Source organism: Aplysia californica, unplaced genomic scaffold, assembly GCF_000002075.1.
Source record: "Aplysia californica isolate F4 #8 unplaced genomic scaffold, AplCal3.0 scaffold00001, whole genome shotgun sequence".
Lineage (NCBI taxonomy): Eukaryota > Metazoa > Mollusca > Gastropoda > Aplysiida > Aplysiidae > Aplysia > Aplysia californica.
Genome location: NW_004797271.1, coordinates 638032 through 662722, shown reverse-complemented (window position 1 = coordinate 662722; position 24691 = coordinate 638032). Strand labels below are relative to the sequence as shown.

At 40.5% G+C, this 24691-nt stretch overlaps 2 protein-coding genes across 2 annotated transcripts in view; one reads left to right on the top strand and one right to left on the bottom strand.

Moving 5' to 3' along the window:
- LOC101850446 (ubiquitin-related modifier 1) overlaps positions 1-5532 on the bottom strand; it is a 10485-nt gene extending 4953 nt beyond the window's left edge. The window contains exon 1 of the mRNA XM_005088788.3: positions 5223-5532. Coding sequence (XP_005088845.1) covers positions 5223-5251 — 29 coding nt within the window. The 5' untranslated portion in view covers positions 5252-5532. The remainder of the gene's footprint in view (positions 1-5222) is intronic.
- LOC101850212 (coiled-coil domain-containing protein 15) lies at positions 5509-24691 on the top strand. The gene is made up of 11 exons (XM_005088787.3): positions 5509-5688; positions 8696-8845; positions 9260-9386; positions 9765-9823; positions 10445-10564; positions 11211-11328; positions 13112-13258; positions 17305-17488; positions 18325-18516; positions 21589-21737; positions 23322-24691. The coding sequence occupies exons 1-11, from the start codon at positions 5521-5523 to the stop codon at positions 23369-23371; spliced, it is 1464 nt and encodes a 487-aa protein (XP_005088844.2). The 5' UTR covers positions 5509-5520; the 3' UTR covers positions 23372-24691.

The following is a 24691-nucleotide window of genomic DNA, read 5'->3' as shown; positions in this document are numbered from 1 at the left end:
AGCTTCTGCCACTTATGAAGGAGGGAGGGGGAAGGGGGAGGAGGAGGGGTCACAGTCAGAGTACATTTTTAGTCTTTCTGACCAAAATGTAGTCTGAACAAACAGCACTTACAATTGTGTCTGATTTGCAATGAAAAAGCACATTTTGCTAGAAAAGACAAAACAAAACAAAGGTTAAAATGAATTAAAATAATCTGTTTTATAATTTGTAGACCTCATTCCAGTAAATGACTTAAAATACGAAAACAGACATAAGATCTTTGGAATCACAACTCAAACTCAACCAAGGATGAGAGTAAGTCTCATGTTTTGGCTTTTACCTAAAATATTAAGTCTGGCGACACATTCCTAATTCTCGTAGAGCGCAGCACATCATAGTCAATTAAAAATTACAATTATTGTTTGTTGCTCACTTTTGTCTCTCCGCATTAACAAAATTCTAACTCATATAATATTAATTTTCCAAAGCCCTGAAACTGCATGGCACTCCTGTTTGCCAGCGACCATATAAGAATATTTCTTTAACATCTTGATCTAGTGATTAAAAAGTTTCTTTATTTGGTTCCTATACAGAAGAGTGCACTTTAAACGAGTCCTGAAATTACGAAAAGTCTGTTGTAAAGACACTATTCTAAAACTAAAACTTTTTTTCTTTCTTTATCTTTGTAAATAAAATACTGCTATGCGCAATCAAACACGCGAGCCGGTTATAGCGGAATACTGTTGCTGCTGCCGTGCACAGCGCAGGCCAATGTATGTAAAACCTCGCCAGTAGAGAGACTTGGTGATCTAGGGAAACAAAGAATGGGAGAACCCACATGTGCCAACAATGAAGGCCGGGGCGAATGAGTGAGGAGGGAGCAGCATGTGCAGACAAGCAGAACGCATCGCGTGATACGCCAGCCTAGTCTAGATTACCCAGGCCTACCCTACCTTTCACTCTCACTTCTCCGATGCAGGGGACGGAGAGGTCAGGTGAGATAAAGAAATAAACAGAACACCAAACTCAAAGATTAGGCCTACTTTATTATTTCCCCTGGATCCCTTATAATGTGAATCCTACTATAACGAGTATTTCGCACCAGTCCCCTCCCTCTCATTATAACACGATTCCACAGTAATAAATGTCCTTTGGGTTCATACACACAGGATCACTACATTTTAAAATGATTTACAGTGAAGTAGCCTAACCTACTCCACATACTGTTTATTTTGATAATTTTGAGACAACACCCAAAAGACAATCTAGGCGTCACCACATCAGCTCAGCAACATGCCACACATGTGTCTTGAGAAGTACTCGCCCATCTGTTGGACTATGTTTCATGGGCCTGTGTTAAAGTGTGGTGTTGATTATATTTTTATAGCATCTTTTTAACATTTAAAAGGTACACCCTACGCTATAAATCGCCTTTAAACAACATACAATATTATACCCCCCCCCACTTTTTAGGCTTATAATATCAAAGAAAACATGTCGGAACTTTATTTTTCAGGTCAGAAGCCTTCAGAAATGGGATTTTAAATTCTGTTGGTCATTCAACTTTTTTCATACTTTTAGACCCACAAGTAAAAACCTAAGCAATATAATTTGTCCGCATACCATGGACAGATGGACATATACGAATGTCGAAAGGAACAAGCTGCACTGACTTGGAGTCGACAAGTATAGATTTAGTTGTGTTATTAGTAATACAGTAAATTCTGCCTAGAAATCTAGTCTATAGTATAGTCTCTGGTGAAATGAATATCTGTATTTCGACGTAATTCGCATGATCTGCCATCCGGAGACAGGTAAAAGATCTAGATCCGTACTACTGTAAGTCAAAAATACAGTCCAACCTGTATTAGATGGAATTGCAAGGGAGCCCAAAAAAAATTCAGTCTTAGACATTTTCCATCTTTTCCGGAATTAAGGGGGAGACGGAGGGTGGGGGTCAAAGGCCCAGCCGGTTGGATCAAGGATGGCTTGTCCGATCGCAAGCAGTGGTCAAAACTTCACACCTCTCAATCGCTATCCTGTCTGATAATGACATCATGCGTCAGTCTTACTTTAATCCAATTACCACCAGTGCTTGCCTTTCATAGGACCACTGTTTGACCTATTAAAAACAGAAACGTTTGAAAATCTCCTTTGCTTCTACCCTTAGCCCCACCCACCAATGCCACCCTTCACTGCCATAATTGTAAACAACGATTTGAGGAACTCTTTTCTCGGCTGGCCGTACGATCAGGGCGGCAGGCATTGGTCAATCTAATTTCACACCTCTGGCTTCTGGACCCAGGAAAGTTTCCATAGTGGCTCGCTACTACTCGAGCACTCTCACGTGAAGTCGTGAGATTTCACACCCACACAACACTGACCATCTGTATCGCTCAGGGCTCACATGATGGGGTAACCGTAACATCTACCCCAAAATTGCACCCCTACTCCCCTTCCTCGCCCAGCGGCATGGCCATAGTGTTAAGTTTAGAGTCGGCAGAACCAAACTTGCGAGTTTTGTTTCAAATCAGGGCTGAGCGGGAAAAGCATTTTCTGTCTTAGAGACAGGTGAAACCCTCGTAAGGGAGCAGATTTTTCGGGAGGACTTCCGTAACGAGCGACCACCCTATCAAACACAATAAAGAAGAGGCCTAGACCTAACCCTAACCCTGCCCTTACCCCTACCCCAAGCCCTCAATTCTGCTCTGTCTCATAGTGGTCGCTCGTTACGGAAGTCCTCCCGATTTTTCTTTCCGTTTCCGCTTTGGAAAGGTTTCTGTTTTATGCAGGTAGATCTTTACTACAAAGAGGAATATAGGGGGGAGCGGGGAGATTCTGTTAAGACAGGTTTCCGTTAAGGCAGGTTCGGTGATCTTATACTTTGGAAGAGGCTAGCCGTACTTAATGACGGCTAGACTGGCAGTCTAGCCATACTTAAGTACGGCTAGACTCGCAGTCTAGCCGTACTTATTCTTAATATGATGGCTAGACTCACCATTTACAAAAAATAGGCCTACTGAATTGTAAATATACATTTTTAGTGTGCAGTACCTAAAGTATTTGTATTTGAGACGAAACCAGGTGCCTTAATGACAGTGCATGTATTTTAAACCTCCTGTTTTCTAATGTTAATAGGGCCTAAGATTTAAAGTACGGCTAGACTGGCAGTCTAGCCATACTTAATATTGATGGCTGAATTGTAAATGAAATTTTTAGTTTGCAATGCCTAAAGTATTTGTATTTCAGACAAAACCAAAAGGTGCCTTACTGACTTGCATGTATTTGAACCTGAATAATTACTAGATCTAGATCTAATGAGACCTGTGTACTAGGGCTGTACCCCGGTAGCAAACCCACTCATGCTCACAAGCCCCTAGTTCAAGTCACAAGCCTAAAATCACTAGGTCAAATCATCAAATCAAATCACCAGCATGATAAGTTGAGTCTAGCGCAAACTGTAACCTCCTTGGTCTAGTCTAAACTTCAAGTCCACAGTAACCAGCAATCCGCGAAGCCACTCGTGTCAGGCCCCCTCATCATCTCCACCCTGCTTGCGATCCGCGAAGCCACTTACGTCAGAAAAAGAGAGAGGGGGAAAGTGAGAGATCTCGCCCACAGAGTGGCGCTGTAGTTTACTCGATTTCGAAGGCCTGCGTAAGCCTCAAGTCCCGTCCGCAGCCACAGGTCCCACAATTCACACAGTACTGATTTGCGCTAGGCCTAGAGATTTGCCCCAGGACACGCTCCAAACCTGACCTGCTGACTTGTACTGTCTCGATACACCGAGCGAGCGGCACGGGCTCGATGTGGTAGGACCGTCTTGATGGCGACAAGACAGTCCGATGTGTTCAAACAGCAAGACAGTACTGTTCGTTGTGTGAACTTTGAACCGTGGAGGAAGGGAGAGGCTGGGCTTGTTTTGGTGCAAGGCGTAGAGAGCTGAAGTTATTTTTAACTTCCCGCCGTTGATCAGCTAAGCGAATGGATAAGTGAGAGGGAGCGTGGTATTGCAGTAACAGAGACCTAGGTTTCTGGTAATAAGAATAAGTTGACTTAGATTACCCTAAAATGGAAAACTCCAGGGGTCGTTGTGATTGGCTTTTGTATCGTATGTATGTAACCTATTTTGTAGATGTGTTACACTCACAGTGACATAATACAGAACATTTAGGAGACGGGCTAGGCCTACTTCAACCCAATGTCAGGGCCAACCTGGGCTGAGAGGGAACAACGCCCCAGCAGAAAGACGGAGGTTCTCAGTAAAAATTTCTCCCCATACGGGAATCGAACTGAAGTCTTTTGCGTGCGACGATGAAGCGCTTGGCTCGTGCACATTAAAAATAAACAGGCCTTAACATCATAAGAATAGCCGATCCAATATTAATTTTTAAGTGCATTGAATAGAGCTTTTTTTTTTTGCAACCGAACTATGAAAAAAACCCCAACCGATCTTGCCCTTTTGGTGTAAGCCTCTCAACGCAAATAACCAGAAAATCTTCTGTAATATGTACTGAGCCCACTGCCACGAGAGTTCGCGACGTCACGACACAGTACAGTAGGACTGTCCACGAGTCACAACTCACCGGAAGTTCCCTCTGGTAGCAAGCGGGAGGCAAATCAAACCACAAGCCTGCTCGCAAGCCTCTAGCGCAAGACGTCCGCTGATTTGCAAGCCTTCGATTAACCGAGCAGAATCCAGCCCTACTGTGTACTTAACAGGCTTGAGTCGATAGGGCCAAACCTAGATCTAAGTACGGCTAGACTTCGTTATACTTTAATTAGCAGGTTAAATTCCCAAAGTCTACTAATCCCCGACTCAGACCTTCAAAACTTTGAACTGGGCCTAAAAATGCGCAAACTACCGTAATTTTGTCATGAACAGATGGTATAACAGTGGTTTTCGGTCTTCCATTGTCACTCATTGTGATTTTGGAAGCCAGTGAGTATAATCTTGATTAGATAGATCATGTTTTAAAGTGGTCGCTCGTTACGGAAAAGGGAATAAAATAAAATCAATTGAAGAATTTAACGTGCTAAAGTATAAGATCACTGCTAAGGCTAAAGTATAAGATCGCCGCAGATTCGACTATTGTACAACTAGATCTAGAATCTAGATTAGATCTAGATTTATATCTAGAATCTAAGTCTAATACTAGAATCTAGTTACTAGATCTAGATCTAGATCTAGATCTAGATTCTAGATTTCTAGGAGACCATTCTCATCATAATGTATCCATACCTGAACTCTATAATTAACGGCAAAGGCATCCCAGACTTGTCGCTCTGCTTCTCTTTACTAAAAAAGAAAAGGAAGTCCTCCCAAAGAGAAACTTGGTCGTTTTATAGATTGTCTCAACAGATGAGTTAGGCCCAAAGATGTAAAAATAGAAATAGAACCACCTCTAAGGTTATGCCTAATTTCGAAAGTAGCTTGTGTGTACACCGCGACCAAGGAGCTCTTTAATAACAAAAGTAGTAAAGTCCCTTAGCTCCGCTCTTCTAGCTAGAAGAATAGTAAATTTTTTGATCGCATCAAAATGGCAGCAAGGCAACGAAGACCTGTCTCCTCGTCTGGGAAGTTTCACGGACGAGAAGTTATGCGGCCCGTTGTCAGTACAGACATAATGGGCAACAGAAATGTTGAAGTGGTCCCAGTAGGTGCATGGGTAGAGCCAGCAGATGACGATGTTCAGCCTGATGCTGTTGTAAGGATCATTCAGACTTTTCTTTCTCACTGCATTATTGAAATTATTGTACACACAAAAAGTACGATCGAGCAAGCTCAAACACGTTTTTCTTTTTTCTTATGGTCCGTTGTTGAAACAAAACATTAAAAAGAAATGTACTTTATCATTCTCTGAGCATAAGGTTTTTCTGAAAATTATTGGTACAAATATATTACTTTTCAGTCCTAGAAATGTGACAGCTTTGCAAAGGCGTTTCCTTCTCTAGTCTCTAGAGTCTAGAGTCTAGTCTGTGTAGTCTTGAATAGCCTACTTACTTACATTTTACTTTTGAATCTTCTCCGGCACCTGTTGCTTCCCTCCTGACATCTTTGTCCAATCCTACACCCCTTGCGAGATCAATTTTTAAACATAAAAGCGCTTCTAGTTCACTGTGGAAGTTGGAGAAAACGGCACTGCAAGTATCATTTACTTTCTGCTGATCAAAGTTTCATTTCGGATCTTGTTTACGAGAAGTAGTTTCAGTGTAGCAGGTGATTTGGAAGCTCAGATCAACTGATCAGCAATGTTTTCCTTCTGTCACTGCGGTCAAGAAGTTGGCATTCACTTTGATGTTGAGGCGAACACGCTCTATTTTGAGACTTTCTAACAATAATAGTGATGATTTTAGCGAGGTCGAAAGCTGCAACTTTGGTGTATTTTCAGAGTTTTTACTTAGTTGTGAATTAGCTGAGAATAAGCATTTAGAATGGGAAACATGGGACCAAGCATGAGTACCGGCAATCGCCTAGGGGAACCAACGGGTTGTGTTAAATCTAGATCTAGTAGAGTCAGAGTTAGACCTGTGACTTAAACAGAAAAAAGAAAGATGCCTTTAGATCCTGATCCTGTAATACAAGAGCAGGAACTATGAGTAGATTTTGGTCGCAATTTGTAACTCAATTTCAAGGCATTAGATGTCGTGCAAGTCAGCCTGGTAAGATAAGACCTGCAAAGGGAAGGGAGACATCAATGAAAGCTGTGTATTTTGCGGCATTCCTTTGCATTGAACCCTGCTTTAAAAAAAATTTCCACTCAGAATAAATAAACAACTTTACTGCTTAATATAAAAGAAAACTACTTAAAGAATATGTAGTTGCTTAGCAATGCCAATGACAATTTAAATTTTCACTTTTGCCCCCCTTTTTTTGGTACCTAAGAAAGAATTTTCAATTCTAATAATTATGCTTCTTGAATTTTGAGAATCGGTTCATAAATAAAAAAGTTATGGGGTTGTAAAGGTCGGCAAAATATGGATGACCCGCATATAGGAAAATACTCCTAAAAAGTGGACCACGCAGTAGCAGATTCTGTAAGAAAATCGACGATATCTCGGTAACTAATCCGAGTGTTCGAGAGAAACTTGGCTACCCGATGTGTTTTTGAGTGTAGAAATCATTTCTGCAGTCAGATTTACTACCAATTTCGTAGTTATTTTGTTATAATTAAAATTGTGGTGTACATATTACGATTTTGCGAAAAAGGGGTGTCGGGATGAGTCCATTTTATTTATAGCATCGTATCACAACATGGGATCTTTAAGAATATATGTCGGCAGGGTGACTAAATAATTGCAAAGCTTTTTATGATGACTTTAGACCATGCCAACCGTAAAAGATAAGTTAATTCAATCTAGCATGCCGTACAATTAAAAATTCTTTTCCCCCGTTGAGACGCGAACACCCCGAGATGAGATAACCTCGCCTCAGAATACCCCCATTGCGATGTTACAGGGGAATAGAGAGAAAAACAACCGGATGTGCGCGCCCGCCATTGCCCTATTTCAAGTGACCAATGAACGGGCCCGGAATAGTCATGCAGGGATTTGTAGGTCACATACATTTGCCACGAGAGTGAGGGGAAAATGGCCGATCTCCGTGCGAAGCCGCTTTGGATAGGGGGGTAGTCGTAGATTTACGATCGGGTCTAAACAACTACTTGACACAGAACTCTCAAATTTGAGCACACTATAGAGGATAGATAGATCTATTACCATCTGGGCGTTGAAATTCAAACTCCTTATAGTTTTCGGTGTACACGATACGAAAGTGTTCCCGACACCAAAAGTATAGGTTAATTTATGTGTACGAACTTCAACGTCCACATATCATTAGTTTGCCCTATTTTCTGATTGGTTGCCGAGTTTCATTCGGATTGGTTCGGAAATAGAGCAGACCGAGGTTGACAAAGTTAGTCACCTACGCTTCGGCCGGGTCCGCAAAATCGCTCGTAAACGGGGACCAAATTTTTGCCTCGCGGGAAAGCCCGATTGGCATTGCTAAGTTGCTTGATTTTGTTTTCAATTCCACATAAATCAAGCCCTTTTTCTGTAAATGTTCTCCTCCTCAGTTTGGACAAGTACCTCTAAAAAAAATTTCCGGCATGGTCAAATTGTGTCCAGTTTATAAAGATCATAATACAGAAGCTTATAAAATATTTCTTTTGTCATTTATTTTGCATATTGTTGTGAAATGTCTGATGATTCTGTGGTGTAAATTTAGTGTATGTGGTGTGAGGGGGTGAGTTTTTTTAAACCTAAAAAAAAAAAGCGCCCAGACTCCAGCGCTTGTGTTTTTTAAAATACCCCAGTCTCAAGTAAGTTAACATTTCTTTTTAGAGGATGGGATGGGTTTATAGATAATTTTCCTTTCTTGTTCTTACTCTGATTGTCAGTTATATTTTACAAAGAATTTTTACCATGGCAGTAGATCTTTTTTTGTATATATTGCTTTTGGAAAATGTGAAAGACGAAGAATAAGTATGCTAAAAATCTTGAATTTAGATATGCTGTCATGTTGTAATTGTGTGTCAGTATGGTAAAAGGTATAGATATATGTGTGTGCCCAGACACATACACTCTAGCTCTCTCTCTCACACACACACACACACACACACGTGCTCATGCTTTCTTCTGTTCCTTGGTTGATTTGACAACTTTTTCAAGTTTTTTTTTTTTGCACTGACAAAACTTTTTGGGGTTTAATTGCAGATGGCAGCAAAAGAAGAGGAAGAGAAAATCCGACGCATGCAAGAAGAAAAGGAAAACAGATTGAAAAGTTTTCAGCAACGAGTGAAGCAGCGTGTCAGCCAGGCATCCAGGCTAAAGAGACAGCAGCAAATTCAAGAGGCGGAGCAAGCTGTAAGTTATCTAGTTTTCATGGGCCTGTGTTTGTGTATCTGTGGGGGTGAGTTCATGAATTTGAGTGTCAGAATATGGTGAGGATCAAGGGTAGAAGCTGTATGAGGTAGAAAAAATGCTATTTTGTATTGGATAAAGTAAGGTCTGGTAATTATAAGTCCAATGTCTCTTTAAAAAAATCAAGACACTTCTTTGGGACAAGCACAGTCAAAGTTATATGAAGAATGATCAGCAGATGGACTCTGAGGTGGATATTGGAGCGGGGAGCGGAGCACGTATGGCAATGCCCGGAGTGCTATGATGTTGTTCCCAGGATCCAGTAATCAAGTATATGAAGAACAACCGAGTAAAACTGAAGTAAACGAGAGAACTAAATGTATGCTGCTACTTTCTGTTTTGATGATCTCTTTACAGTTTGAACAAGAGCGAAGGGTCGTGCAACAGTCATGTCTCACTGCTGAGAATTCTAGAAAAGATACCTGTCTGCATCGTCAGGACTTGGATTTGGCCATCAGAAATCGATTATTTCAGAAATATGGAGGTCAGTGTAAGGTCATTGGGATTTTTATGTCACGCTTACAAGATTTTGTGTGGTGCTTTTTTGCTCCAAATATTAGCGATATCATGTTGATGTATTGCTAAATGTATCGATGTATCGGTTGACTTTTATTGATGTACCAGTAGGCATTGTATTGATGTACACTTATATTACTTCTGCTCATTTAGTTGTCAGTCATTTTTTGTTGTCGCTGTGACTAGATTTCTTTGTTTGTTTTATTACCCTGTAATTAAGTTTGTCTCTTAATTTGTGAGTTAGTTTGAAGACTGTTTTTTGCTTTGTGCTGTGAAATTGCCAGTACATTTTTGTGTGTGTGATATGTGAGTGTGAAGATTTTTTCACATTTCTTGGCTCTTTCAGAGGATATGTCAACTTGGGAAAAGGACTCGGTGCCGGCATTCATATCTCATTCAGATGTGGTAAGTATCTGTGTATCTTAAATATCTGATATGGAGGTTGTGAGTTACGGGCTCTATGTGACGCTAGTAGTAATTGGAACAATTTTACCCGGCACAGCTATGTAGCTCATAGCCGGCAGTGAAGGGGTTAAGTATTTTTGTCTTTCATTTTCAAATTCTGGACATTCAAAAATGATGTGAAAATTTCTTAAAAGATACCGTTATGTGGACACCTAGAGGACATGAAAATAGTGAGAATGGTTGGAAGGCACCAGTGGTAGGTCCTAATTTTTTTTCTTTTCCTCTTTATTCCTGTCTGTATCTGTAGTTTTTTTCCCAGGATTAAATGGCCATCATTGTGTGGATGTACTTCTCTTTATTCAAACAAACAAGGCGAAAGAGGAAGAAGAATAAAAAAGGAGCGAGATGCTTTAAATAGATCATCACCACCCTTCTGTTTCTGTTTGTGTCTGTCAGAATCATGAGGTGACAGGCATACTTTAAGTAGCCTCCACCATTTTGTTTCTAGAGTTATGAGGTAGTAGGCAAAGCTATTAATAGATATAATTCACTTTTCTGTTTTGGTAGTCATGACGTGAAGGACAAAGCTATATTTATAGATCTCCACTCTCCTGTCTTTAGAGTCATGAGGTGATGGACAAAGCTCGTCAACAATTGATGTCCAAGAAACTCTCCACACAGCCACAGAGAGTTGACCCCACGCCCGCCAGCTCATGGGGCAGAGTGACCAGAGACATTCAGGTAGTAGTCTAGCCAGTATGTGTGACAGACTGGCAGTGAGTGGTCGAACAGACAAAGAGACCGACAGGTTGTGATTGTAGAACGTTTGAAAATGACTACAACTGATTTTGTTTGATCTCACAGCTCATTGTCACATAGTGTAAATTATAATATGTTTAGAACATTGTCTGCTTATAATTGTATGATTTTTAGAGCTTGTTCCTATTTTCTGGTATATTCTATGTCACATGATTCACCTTTTGGTTTGTAGAATTACTCAAAATAGTTTTTTGTTATTGTCCCACGATTGTCGTGTCCACATACAACACTAATGACTCATGATTGACATATCTACAGTGTGCATTAATGACTCATGATTGACATTATTTTATATCTACAGTGTACACTTATGACTCATGATTGACATTATATATCTACAGTGTACACTAATGACTCATGATTGACATTATATGTCTACAGTGTACACTAATGACTCATGATTGACATGTCTACAGTGTGCATTAATGAATCATGATTGACATATCTTATAGTGCACTGATGACTCTTACTTGACACTCTACACAGTACACTCTAATAATTGACATGCACTAACTTGTTAGGCCTATGGGTTTCTGAATACTAACAACTGCTGTCTTTTCATCTACAGACCCCCACAGTTAGGAATATGGTGTCGGTAGAAGAGTTGCAAACGTCAGCTGGCAGACAGATAAACAAAATCCACGGTGCTGAGGAGGGAGAGGAAGAACGTGAATGGGAAGACAGAGGTGAGAAGGCATGCTTGTGAGTGGGAGGACAGAATTTGGAGAGGAGGAATGGTAGGAGGAGGACGGAAGGGGGAGAGGAGAAATGTGAGTGAGAGGACGGAGGGGGGAGGAGGAGAAATGTGAGTGAGAGGACAGAATTAGGAGAGGAAGAATGGGAGGAGGAAGACGGAGGGGGAAGAGGAGCATTGTGAGTGGGAGGATGGGGGGAGAGGGTGGTGGGGGAGGAACGGAAGTGGGAGGACAGAGGGGGAGAGGAGGAATTGGAGTGGGAGGGGAGAGGAGGATTGTGAGTAGATGGGGAGGGGAGGCATGTGGGTGACCAAACTGAGTTCACATTCCTTGGCTTCTTGTTTACAGTATCCCAGCAACCAGACAGTGGTAACTGATACAATTCAATAGCCTCCCCATTTGGGAATTGAACTCATGTCTTCTGCAACAGTGAAGAGCCTTACCATTATACCACGCACACCGGTGCTTCTTGTGTATGTTACTTACATGCACTTTTACTTTGCTTTAATTCACCACATATTAAAGGTAAATGAGGCAGGGGTAGACCCAGAATAACTTGCTTGGAGAGCCGCAACGGGTGGGTGACAGGGAAAGATCAGGATAATATATCTTCTTTTGAGAGCATCTAAGCAAAGGAATGAATGGCAAACCATGATCGCTGATGTCTGTTGCTGATCTGGCACTTGATGATGATGATAATACCTTTTTTGACTTGTGTAGTGTTGCGAGATGAGGATATGTTGTTCTGCTGCCAAGTCTTTCAATGTCACCTTCTAGCTTTGTTGCATTGGTGGCCTAGTGGTTAGGCTTTCAGATTCGCAACCATAAGGTTGTGGGTTTGAATCCCATCAGGGGCTAGACGTTGTGTCCTTGGGAAAGGCACTTTACTCAAATTTTCCTCACTTCACCCGCGTGGCAATGGTTACCCTGCTATAGACAGTGCAAGATCTTGTCAGTTTGTTAGTGTTTGAGCATTTATTCAGCTGCTTGCACTGTATGCTTCCCGGGAAGCTGAGAATGTTTCTGAGTGTTCTATGGTTTGCTGGTGTAATAATATTGTGTAAAGCGCATAGAGCTTGCTGTCGAGTGGGTATATGCGCTAAACAAATGCTATTTATTATTATTATTATTATTATTGCCATTGAATTTTGTAGTGCTGGCATGTTATGCTGGGTGGAATGTTGGTAGTCGTGTGACACGCCTGAACCATTTGCGTGTTTGGTGTTGGAGGTGATGCACAATGTCATTTGTGCTCTCCGATTCTCTGATCACTGTGTTAAAATTTTTTTTTGTCTTGCCTGGTCTTGTTCGTTGTTAACGTATGACATGGTATTTCACAAGTATGTGTTGAGCTAGAGGAAATCAGTTTGTGTAGAGCTTATGGGTTCAGCGATGGTGACCGCTCAAGGGGTCAGGTTATTACGTCATGATTGTGTCTCCGTGTAGAATGTCCGTCTAAACATTTGTGTTGTATTTTTGTCTATGTTTATAATGTCTATCTCAACAGGTTGTGTGTGGAATGTCTGTCTAAACACTTGTGTTGTGTTTGTGTCTCTGTTTTTTATGTCTGTCTTAACTGTTTAGCCTTGTCTTTCTTTTTGTCTAGTTTTCTCCCTTTCATAAACTATTTGCACTGTATTACTGAATTGATGATTGAACTGATTTTTACGTTTGGTTTCCGAGTTTTTGAGCCAAATCAAGTCAGTCACCTGTGACTTTCAACTACAAAATGATTTTTGGCTTACAAAGATAGGTTTTTTTTTCCTGATCCTAGGATGTTTCTCAGAAGAAGAATATGACAGGGAAGACAAAGCCAAGGATAGACAGAAGGATTTTTCGGAAGACAGCAAAAGAACACAGATGTCTGTGCAGTTTGACGTTGAAGAACATTCTGGCAGACACAGAAGGAAGAAGCGACCAGGTAAAGGATTGTCCATCAATAGTCTTCCCCGTGTTCTTTTTTTTTGTTTTTACTTTTCCTTTATAAACATAGGTGTTGGCCTCTCATTCAAAGGTCCCGGGTTCGAATCCGGGTAGCGACTGAAAAATTTTCTTGTCTAGAATTGTCTCCTTTCACCTCCTTTCCTGCTCTCTAGCAATGTTCTGTTGTCTGCTTTCATTTCCACTTTCTGCCCCCACCCCCTCACCTCCTTTGCCCCCTCCTCTGGGCTCCTGACTCTTTCTGCAGCCTTTCTACTGCTACTCCTTGGCTTCTTCTTACTGCTGTCTTTCTGCCACACCCCTGATCTTCTGGTAGGAAAGATCTACACCTAGCCTTCTCGGACAAGGGCGAAAAATCTCGGAAGACCCGTGTTCAAGTTGCACACGTTAAAGATCCCTTGGTGGTCTAAAATCGATAAGAGTAGCCTTCAGCCGCCACCAGGGCAAAATTCAAAATTTCCTACCAACTGAAAATATTAGGTGTGTCCTGCGCGCTCATATGACCTTATGCAGTTAGTTGCGAGCGCTGTAAAACACTTTACAAAAACAAACAAACAATCTGAAGACAGAAAAAGGAAATATGTCATCATTCCTTCCATGCAGGATGTTTCACTGGGATTTATGGTAGCCTATATGTGAGGAAACATCTTTTTCATTTTGTAGGTAGTTAGTATTTTACTATTATCCATTTAGCTCAGTGTTTTTCCAACTTTTTTCGCCCACCCTCCCCTTTTTTACCCAGCCGAGTCCCAGCGCCCCCTACTCCACCCCAACCATCAATCTGACATAACAACATGCATAATATAATAACAATCACAAATAAAGAGAGAGCTCAAACAGCAGGGTAGAAAATAATGTTCCTAAATTCTAATGATTAGGTTCTGAATATTAGTTATTGGGTCCCAAATCACTATCTTTACAGTCTTAAGTTAAGCGTGGACGAGAGATAATAAAACACATTTTTTTTTCAATCTTATGCAAGGGCATTGAGAACAAAATACTGTCATTTTATGCCTATAGTTGTCATCGGTATTAAACGACCAGTGTTATTAACATCAATAAATATAAAACATGTGTTATCACATTTACAGAAGCAAAACGCCAAAAAAATAAATAAATGAATAAAAACGCCCGTGATCATTGGTTTGAAAACAGATTGAAATTATCTTTATGAAATGTTTTCTCCCATCACTGTGCTGCAATATAGTGGCCTGAGATTTGTATCAAATAGATTTATCTCCATTGTAGAAAATAAAAATATTATTAAGTTGTTCAAATGTGAGATACCACACGAGAGAAAAAGTAAGCATGGATCTTAGTCTATAATTATCACCATCATCGTCATCATCATCAGCAGTGGCAGCATGTGCACTTATGACAAACTCTATTAAACAAGTGAATGTTTTGCTTTTTAAAAAAAAAGAAGGAAGAAAAGAAAAAAAAAAAGAAGGAAGGAAAAAAAAAGAAAAAGAAAAGGTACATTGAGATATCAAGTAAGGGTAGACTACGGAGTAAGCATGCGCAAATGAATTATTGACACTACCCTAATGGGAAGGATGGACCTGATAAGACGAAACCAACTTATCAACATCAGGTTTCAGATTGGTCAGTAGCAGACGCAAATCGCTACCCTTCGTCAGCAACCTTGTCACTGCACTGAATTCCCTTTGTACTAGATAGGAGGTGGGAAAAGAGATGAACAACAACTTGATCTTTTCTCACTTGGAGGGATATGTTTGTCTTGCACAACAGTTACCATCTGTTTCAGTGTTGAATGGGTCCAGTACCCAGCTTGGAATTTCCTGTTAAAAAATATCAGTAGACTAAACCTAGTCTTCATATCAGCATGCAAATCTCTGAGGTGGTTGCTATATATATATATTTGTAGTTCCTCGTCAGAAACGCGCCCTTCTTTCAATGTCTTCGTCAAGCTAGGAAACTGAGCAAGTTTTCTTCTGCCAATGTTTCGGCAGATCATTTCCAATTTTGACAAGAATGACGAAAGCCTTGATCCGGTTGGTGCCATCTTCCTGCAACTGAAAGTTTAACTGGTTGAACTTTGTGAAAAGATTTGTAAGGAACGCAATGTTGTTCTTGTGTTCTTTCAGTTTATTGCAGAGATCACTGTCTGTTTCTTGAAAAAAAACCCAACTCCAGCACAGAGTCAAACAGGCAGAACTTCTTCCTCGTTCTCAAACAGGCAGAACAATAATCATGTTAAACAGTTTCCTTTTGAGAGCCGCCGGACTTCAGAGATCTAAAGTAAGCATTTAAAGTCCTCGTCATTTTCAGTGCACAGCTGTTGGAATAATCTCGAGTTGAAAGCGTGGACTTTGATCTTGTTCACACACTTGATGACAATGGCCAGTGTGTCATGCAGACTTTCATTTAGGTTTATTTGCCACCAAATTCTGTCTGTGAATGAGACAGTAAACAGTAAGTACTCCAAGGACTGATTTCTTCATGAAGTTCATAAATCCACTTTTCCGACCTGCCATCGACGGTGACCATCTGTTGCACAGGCAACTATATTGGTCAGAGGGATCTGTTTCTCCTCGAAAAATTCTTGGACCGCTTTGAAAATGGACTTGCCTTTGGCATCTGTTTCCAACATTTTCGTAAATAACTATTCTTGCATTATTTCCTCACCCTCTATGAACCGATATCCAGTTCAAGGCTGAGCTCACGTCCTTTCAGCATTTTGCACAATGGTTCCTCAACATTTGCTGACATCTCATCAATACGTCTTTGAATGGTATTGTCACTTAGTGGGAGAACTTTCAACACAGGCTCCGGGGCACGGTGCAGGACTGTGCTGACCACCTCTCTTATCGCAGGTAATATGAGATCCTCACCGATAGCATGGGGTTTGCCTGCCTTTGTAATTAGCTGAGATAAATTGTATGTTGCTCATAAGCCCACATCAGCTTGATCGACATTGGCTGCTAACATCGGTTTAACTGATTTTCATTTCTGAAAATTGATCTTTAGAGTTTTGAAGTATGCCAGATCTTTTGTCAGATTTGTCTTGATGAATCTTCTTTATATGGGATTTGTGTGCTGGGAAAAAATTTCTTAGTTATAAGTAGTATTGTAAACTATGCCTAAGCTATCTTTAATTTTTGTTTTTGTTTTTGTTTTTTATGTGGCTTTTTTCCCTTCACCATTTTTTATGTTGCGTTTCGTGAAAATTTCACACCGCCCCCTTAACACCCGCTAACGCCCCCCCCAATCGCCCAATTTCGCCACAGCCCCCCCCCCCAAACTCTCGCCACTGGGTAGTGCCCACTTTGAAAACCACTGATTTAGCTTTTCGATTCTTAGGAATGTCCAAAAAGGAAGTAGAATTATACAGTCGACTCCAAACATGGAAATTTATTGCATGTATAAAAAAAGAAATAGATAAAGTGACTGTGAAATATTATAGTCTCTCCATGTCTCTGTATGTCAGTTTTCTCTCTATGTGCCAGTATATCAGTTTTTTCTCTGTGTCTCTGTATGTCAGTTGTCTCTCTGTGTCTCTGTATGTCAGTTTTCTCTCTGTGTCTCTGTATGTCAGTTGTCTCTCTGTGTCTCTGTATGTCAGTTTTCTCTCTGTGTCTCTGTATGCCAATTTTCTCTCTTTGTCTCTGTATGTCAGTTTTGTCTCTGTCAATTTTCTCTCTTTGTCTCTGTATGTCAGTTTTGCCTCTGTAGGTCAATTTTGTCTCTGTATGTCAGTTTTCTCTCTTTGTCTCTGTATGTCAGTTTTCTCTCTTTGTCTCTGTATGTCAGTTTTCTCTGTATAGTTTCCTCTCCTTGTCTTTGTACCTCCGTTTTCGCTTTGTGTCTCTTTTTTTCCTTGTGTCTTTGTATGTCAGTTGTCTCTCTTTGTCTCTGTATGTCAGTTTTCTCTTCGTGTCTCTGTGTGTCAGTTTTCTCTCAGTGTCTCAGTTTTCTCTCCGTTTCTCCGTATGTCAGTTTTCCCTCTGGGCCCGTGTATGTCAAATTTCTTTCAGTGTCTCAGTTTTTTCACCTTGTCCCCAGATTCGTCCAGACGGCAGACTTCAGCTCGTATGCAGGCGCTGTTGTCTCAGGAATCAGAGAGTGACATCCTGGCGCGTCAGAGACGGCAGCAGGCGGCGGTGTCTCGGCGGGTGTTCATGGACCGGGAGAGAGAGGCTGTGAGGGAGAACATACGCAGACAGCAACATAGGAAGAAAATTGTCAGGTGAGGAAATGTCGCCATCGTTCTGTGTGAGCTGTTTCATTGGGTGTGTGGTCTAGGTGGGGAAATGTCACTTTCACTTTACAGGAAATGTTTTGTTGACTGTGTGGTTTAGGTGGGGAAATGTCACTTTCACTTCACAGGAAATGTTTTGTTGACTGTGTGGTTTAGGTGGGGAAATGTCACTTTCACTTCACAGGAAATGTTTCGTTGACTGTGTGGTCTAGGTAGGGAAATGTCACTTTCACTTCACGTGAGATTTTATCATTGGAGTAATGTCTAGGTGAAGAAATGTCACCATCAGGTGAAGAAATATGTCATCATCATTCCTTCCAGGCAAGATGTTTCACTGGGATTTATGTTATAATATGTGAGGAAACATCTTTTTCATTTCACATGAGATGTTTTATTGAATGTGTGGTCTAGCTGACAAAATGTCACCATCAGTTGAAGAAATATGACCATCATTCCGTGTGAAATGTTTCACTGCGTGTGTGGTGTAGGTGAGGAAATGTCACTATTAGGTGAGAAAGTATTACCATCGTTCTGCACGAGGTGTTTCATTTGGGTGTATGGTCTAGTGGTTCATGTGTATATCAGTGACATTGTCTGTTTATGTCTCTATCAGTCTGAAGAAAAAGAAGGAAAAATACCGACAAGGACTAGATGCAACGGTTCATCTGTTTATCTATCTATCTATATCTCTGTGCTATTGTCATTGTCTATATATATAGTGTTTATTTCTCTGTCGCTGTCTGAAGTCAGAAAAAGGAAAATACTGCCACAGACTAGAAACGATGGCTCATCTGTACGTCTGTTTGTGTGTTTGTTTCCCCCAGTCTGAAGAAAGAAAAAGAAGAATACAGACAAGAGCTAGAAGAGATGGCCCAGCGGGAGCTCGAACCCACCGACCCTGACACGGGGGAGACTGCCGAGGAGAGGAGACTGAGGGAAAAGCTGGAGGCTCTTGAGGTCAAGGCCATGGTGGACCAGAGAAAGGATCAGATCCAGCGGACGCGAGAGATGGAAAGGTTGGTGGTCTGAGGGCATTTGTTGGTTTGTTTGTGGGGCACAAGAGATGGAAAGGTTGGTGGTTCGTTGGGGGCATTTGTTTGGTGGTTTGTTTGTGGGGCACAAGAGATGGAAAGGTTGGTAGTTCATTGGGGGCACTTGTTTGTTGGTTTGTTTGTTTGTGGGGCACAAGAGATGGAAAGGTTGGTGGTTTTTGAGAGCATTTGTTGATTTGTTTGTTTGTATCACACAAGAGATGGAAAGGTTGGTGGTTTGTTGGGGGCACTTGTTTGTTGGTTTGTTTGTTTGTGGGACACAAGAGATGGAAAGGTTGGTGGTTTTTGAGAGCATTTGTTGATTTGTTTGTTTGTATCATATTTGTATGAGGGACAATAGAGATGGAAAGGTTGGTGGTTTGTGGGGGGCATTTGTTGGTTTGTTGGTTTGTTTGTTTGTTTGTATGTGGGACACAAGAGATGGAAAGGTTGGCGGTTTGAGGACTCTTGTTTGCTTGTTTGTTTGTTTGTTTGTTTGTTTGTATGTGAGAGATGGAAAGGTTGGTGGTTTGAGTTTGAGAGCATTTGTTGGTTTGTTTGTTTGTATGTGGGACACGAGAGATAGAAAGGGTGGTGGTCTGACGGCATTTGTTGGTTTGTTTGTATGTGGGACATGAGAGATGGAAAGGTTAGTGGTATGAGCACATTTGTTTGTGTGTGTGTGGTGGTACAAGTGCTTTGTTTGTGATAGACACGTTTAATCATTATACTAGCATCTGTGTTTGTTGCCATTTTTTGTCCAAAAGTTGCCCAAAAAATTGCCATTAAGTTTCATGCTTTCAACTCTCACAACGTACGTGAATAATAATAGACATAGCAATATGTCGATAGAGATAACTTCATCTAAAACACAAGAATTTCTTGTGCTCTGTTTTAAGCACCCAGAATCATTTGCAGCCACACAGAGTGTTTAGTTTTAGTAGCCTAGATGTTTTACGGCGCTCGCAACTAGAAGGTCATATGAGCGCCAGAAGATTAGAGGTATTACAAGAGAGTAACAAACAAAAAAGAAGAACGGGAGATAAGGATGATAGATGTTTCATAGGAAAGAAGAAGCAAACCACACCAGAGCACTCGCCAACCACCCACACACAGAGTGTAGAAACGTGAAAAATAAAGGTTTCACAACAGAATGAAATCAAAATTAGAACAGCAAATAAACAACCTCAAAAATTATCAAATAAAGGCACACCAACAAAATAAAACATAACAAATAGGGAAACATGAAAGAGAAACAGAATATATAAATAGTATGTAATGTAGTCTACTATTGTTCTTCACATGAAAATTACAAGTCAACGTGGTGTTAACAAGTGAGAAAGAGACGAAGTGAAGCGGAAGTGAAAATAAACTTTCTGTCTGAAAGTAAAGAGGTTGGGTTTCTTTTTTTTTCCACAAATATTATTCCCAGTTTTTGTTGTTGTTATTTTAAAATTATTTTTTCTTCCCGGCCGTGGTTTTTTGTTGGAAAAATGCAAAAATCGCGGCCGCGACAAACGCAGATGCTAGATTATATCGCACACACCAGTCATCTGGCACAACATAACAAGGCTAATCATTACATCGTACACACCAGTGGTGCACATAACATACAGTCAAACTCGGATAGGACAGACAGGACTGGCAGTTTTTCCCTGTTATTATACTTAAACGAGTCCTGTTAGTTATAGTTATAACCATTCTCAAGGGAAATTATCAGTACCATTGCATCTTCAGCTTACTACAATGTAGGCTATATATATATATATTATTACATTACCGCAGATCCTTTTCCAGTTGGCTGTTTTGCTGACACTGGGACTGAATCGATCAGTGACCCCAACACTGTTTGGTGCGGAGGGGGGGGGGTACGCCTATGTGTTTGAAAGTTTGTGTTTAGGCAAGCGATCATACATACATACAGGCGAAATGTCTTGGTTGAGACAAATCTTATTAAAATTAACGGGTCGAAAACATGTTCATGCACTGCAAGATCACTGTTATACCAGAGTCTGCGCAAATTGAACCCTGTTATAATCGGGTTCATATTACTTACACTTATACTTATAGTATAGAGAAAAAAAATGGGGATTTGATTTATCACTGTTCACAAGTTCCTGTAATAACAGAGGCTGTTATAGATGGACTGGACTGTAATAAGGCTAATCATTATATTGCACACACCTGTATGGAACAACATAATAAGCCCAACCATGACAGGACACACATACCGGTAGGCTGCACAGCATGAAATTCGTCTTCCTTTCTGTGAAATGTGTGCAGTTATTTCTACGTGTTTCCTTGAATGATGCTTCAAGGTGTTATGAGGATGTATCAGGTATTACCTGTGCCTTGTGGTGATGTTCAGGTATTACCTGGGTCTTGTGATGATGTTTCAGGTATTACCTGGGTCATGTGATGTTTCGGGTATTAATGGGTCTTGTGATAATGTTTCAGGTATTAAGTAGGTCAACAAGTGATAGTGTTTCAGGTATTACCTGTGCCTTGTGATGTTTCAGGTATTACCTGGGTCTTGAGATGATGTTTCAGGTACTACATGGGTCATATGATGATGTTTCAGGTACTACCTGGGTCTTGAAATGATGTTTCAAGTATTACCTGTTTCTTGTGATGTTTCAGGTATTACCTGGGTCTTGAGATGATGTTTCAGGTACTACATGGGTCATATGATGATGTTTCAGGTACTACCTGGGTCTTGAGATGATGTTTCAAGTATTACCTGTTTCTTGTGATGTTTCAGGTATTACCTGGATCTTGAGATGGTGTTTCATCAAGCATTACCTGGGTCATGTAATGATGTTTCAGGTACTACATAGGTCATATGATGGTGTTTCAGGTATTACCTGTGTCTTGTGATGATGTTTCAGGTATTATTACCTGGGCCATGTAATGATGTTTCAGGTACTACATCGGTCTTTGTGATGATGTTTCAGGTATTTTTAAAGTTTTAGTAAGGTTTTACGGCGCTCGCAACTGCATAAGATCATATGAGTATGAGCGCTCAGGTATTACCTCTATGTTGCGATGGTTTTTCAGGTACCTGGGGGCTCTGAGGCACAGCCTGATTGAGAAGGTGAGCCGTCGTGGCATGCAGCTCCCTGCCTTGTGTGCGTGCGGAGACTCTGTGTGGGATACAAACCCAGAGACATGCGCCAACAACTGCTTCTTTTACAGAAACCATAGAGGTGAGAATGTTTGTGAGCTTAAAAAAATGGGTTTTTTTCATTAGACGAGAAACAATTTGTATTTCAGTATATGTAGAAAATTTATTGCTGTTTTTGAAGTGTATTATTATTATTACAATGTGTAGACTTTAGAGATAGTGTGGATGGTTGGAGGATGCCACAAGTATGTCTTTCTTTTTATTTCATTCCTTTTTATAGTATGTAGGGCCTGCCTCTGGAGGCCAGTTTCCTGATGGTGACGCAAAGCAAAATCTGGCAGTAAGCTGGGCTGGTTGTATAATGATAGGGTGGAGGTTGTGGTATAATGAGGTTTGAATCATAAATAAACTGAATTAACTCTATCCGTACGTCGTGTTTTACTGTCGTATCCAAACAAGGTTAGGAAGTCCGTACGTCGTGTTTTACTGTCGTATCCATACGAGGTGGGGAACTCTGTGCCACCATTTTCTAAAGAGGAAATTTACTCGTTAATCCGATCCGTACTCTTTCTATAGCAGTCTGTCAAAATGATTTTTTGAGAAATACTGAAAGTTTCAAAGAGATCTTCGCACTAGAAGTATTCTAAAATGTGAAAAATACAACCCCGGGGTTACAAAATGACCCCCAGGGGGTACAGATAGGGTTAAGGAATTGTATCAGTTGCCAAGGTCTTATATTCCATTGCTTTAGTTGAGGCCCAGTTGTACATATTTAGGAAGTCAGCGTAGCCAGAAAAAGACCCTTCTTGATATATCTTAACAACACTTCATTCCGGACAAACTGTGTTCTGTTTACGTTTAAGTGGACTCCGCTGTATTCTTAATTGTCACTGGGCCAGAAGGGAATGCTTTTGGGACAAATAGTATATATCAGGGAAGTCAAATGTCCGTTTTTTTTCATCCGTTGGAATTGCAAAGGAAAGGGGAAAGGTAAGAGAAAAATGTTTTTGTTTGCTCATTTATAAGCTTTACAAGGTTCGGTTTAGGTGAGATGTGATGCTCCACTCATTTTCATGTTTTTTTCCAAAAATCATTTGGCACCCCTGATATATACTGGTCAGCTGTCACTCTAGTGTTGATTACGAGGCTCTCAGCTTTAACCAGATGGCTATTTTTAGACAACAAACATCCCTAGTTCCCTCATCCCTAATTCCCTCAAAAACATCAGTCAGAAGTAAAAGACCTTGGCTCCTGATCTGTAACAAAGAAAGATACAGAAGGTCATTTTTACCATTATCTATCAAAATGCTTCCATCTTAAATAATAAGTATACTTACGACCTTAGAGCATGCATCAAAATAACATTAACATTGAGTGTGTATCTAGCTTACGATTATTATTGTTTATATTGCTGCTCATTTATATTATACATGTGATTGTAAGCCTACTTGTGTGTGTGCGTGTGTGTGTGTGTGTTTTTTTTGTGTGTGTGTGTGTGTGTGTGTGTGTGTGTGTGTGTACACGTGGTGGAACACCAAACCAATGTGCCAGGATCTGGACAATAAAGATGTATCTTATCTTATTGTTTCAGCTATCCGTGTTCTGATACTCTGCCTATAACCACCACACACACCCCTCTCCCTCCCCCCTGTTGTTTCTTCCGCAGCCTACGCACGAGCACTTCAGTCTCTACTGTCATCGGCTGAAGTCATGTGACCGCTGTTGGCAACAGAACAGCTCGGCAGGGAGTCTAAAGTGTCTCAGTACTGGAAGCTAAGGGAAAGCGAGTCTGTGATTATTGGATGAAAAATGTGTGCGCTACTTTTTTAGTACAATATGGACGATGAAGATCTTTCTTAGAAGGGGTATATAAATATATTATGTGGAAGCTGTTTTTGGTGACGATACCATAGTTTACTGGTTAGGCTGCTGGACTCACAACTGTCAAATCCTAGTCTGGCCCAAACATTGTGTCCTTTGGGGAAAACATATTACACACATATTGGCGGTGTCCGACTCTAACTGCGTATTCGCAAAATTAGGTCAAACACTTGTGTGTGTGTGGGGGGGGGGGGGGGGGGGTGATTTTGTTCTTATCTTCCACAATTGCTAAAAATCTTTGTGTACTTGAATAATATGGTTTCAGACAAAAGACATGTCTGACCTAATTTGGTGGATACATGGTTAGAGTTGGTGGCACGGACGATATAATTTTCCTGACTTCACCCAGAGGTGAGAATTGGTATCTCAGTATCTGGCTAAAGGCAGTGCAAGGTCTTGTCAGTATATTGGTGTTGGAGTTGAGTCAAGGAGAGATCTTGTCACCATGCCAGTGTTAGAGCACCTGTCAAATGGTAACTTGCACCAAATGCTTCCCAGGGAGATGATAGTTTTGTGGAATCTTCTTGGGTCTGTTGGGGTAATATTAAATTGTTAAAATGCGTAGAGCCAACTTTCTAGTCAGGATAAGGGCCTCAGTACTATAAACTTTTAGTATTATTATTTCTGCTGTCAGCCATTATAAGCAAAGACTAGAAAATTTCTGCAGAAAAAAGGTGTAGTATGCACATAGCGAAATTGATAAAAGTGGAAATTTTGATTTTTTTTTGCAGTACATTATACATTCTTTGTTTTTAATACAGGTGCAAAGCCAAATTTGTACATAACGAAAAGATTTCTGCATCCCAATAATTTTGCGATGAAAGTACTTAACTGACATATATATTTTAAGGACAAATTCCGGACCTGAAAAATCTGTTAACCACATTCGTGTTAAGCTATGTGTGTGTTACACTGACGTAGTTTCATATAATATTATGTCTTAAAGTGTAACTTTTTATCACATACCAATTACTAGTATATATATATATTCCGTGAGAAGCCTACCCATGCTATATGATATTTTTTACCTTTCTCATACCATGGATGTCATAGCATGCTATGTCTGGCTGGTAAATTATCAGCTTGCATGACCATATTATATGGGGAATGATTCTCAATATTATTTCACATGACAATAAAAAAGAAAAAACAAGT

Excerpts from the sequence above, each read along its gene's own strand:
- LOC101850212 (XM_005088787.3), top strand. The coding sequence starts at position 5,521 with ATGGCAGCAAGGCAACGAAGACCTGTCTCCTCGTCTGGGAAGTTTCAC. Across the intron at positions 9,824-10,444 it reads TCATATCTCATTCAGATGTG|AGTCATGAGGTGATGGACAA; the intron begins GTAAGTATCTGT and ends TCCTGTCTTTAG. Across the intron at positions 18,517-21,588 it reads CGGACGCGAGAGATGGAAAG|GTACCTGGGGGCTCTGAGGC; the intron begins GTTGGTGGTCTG and ends ATGGTTTTTCAG.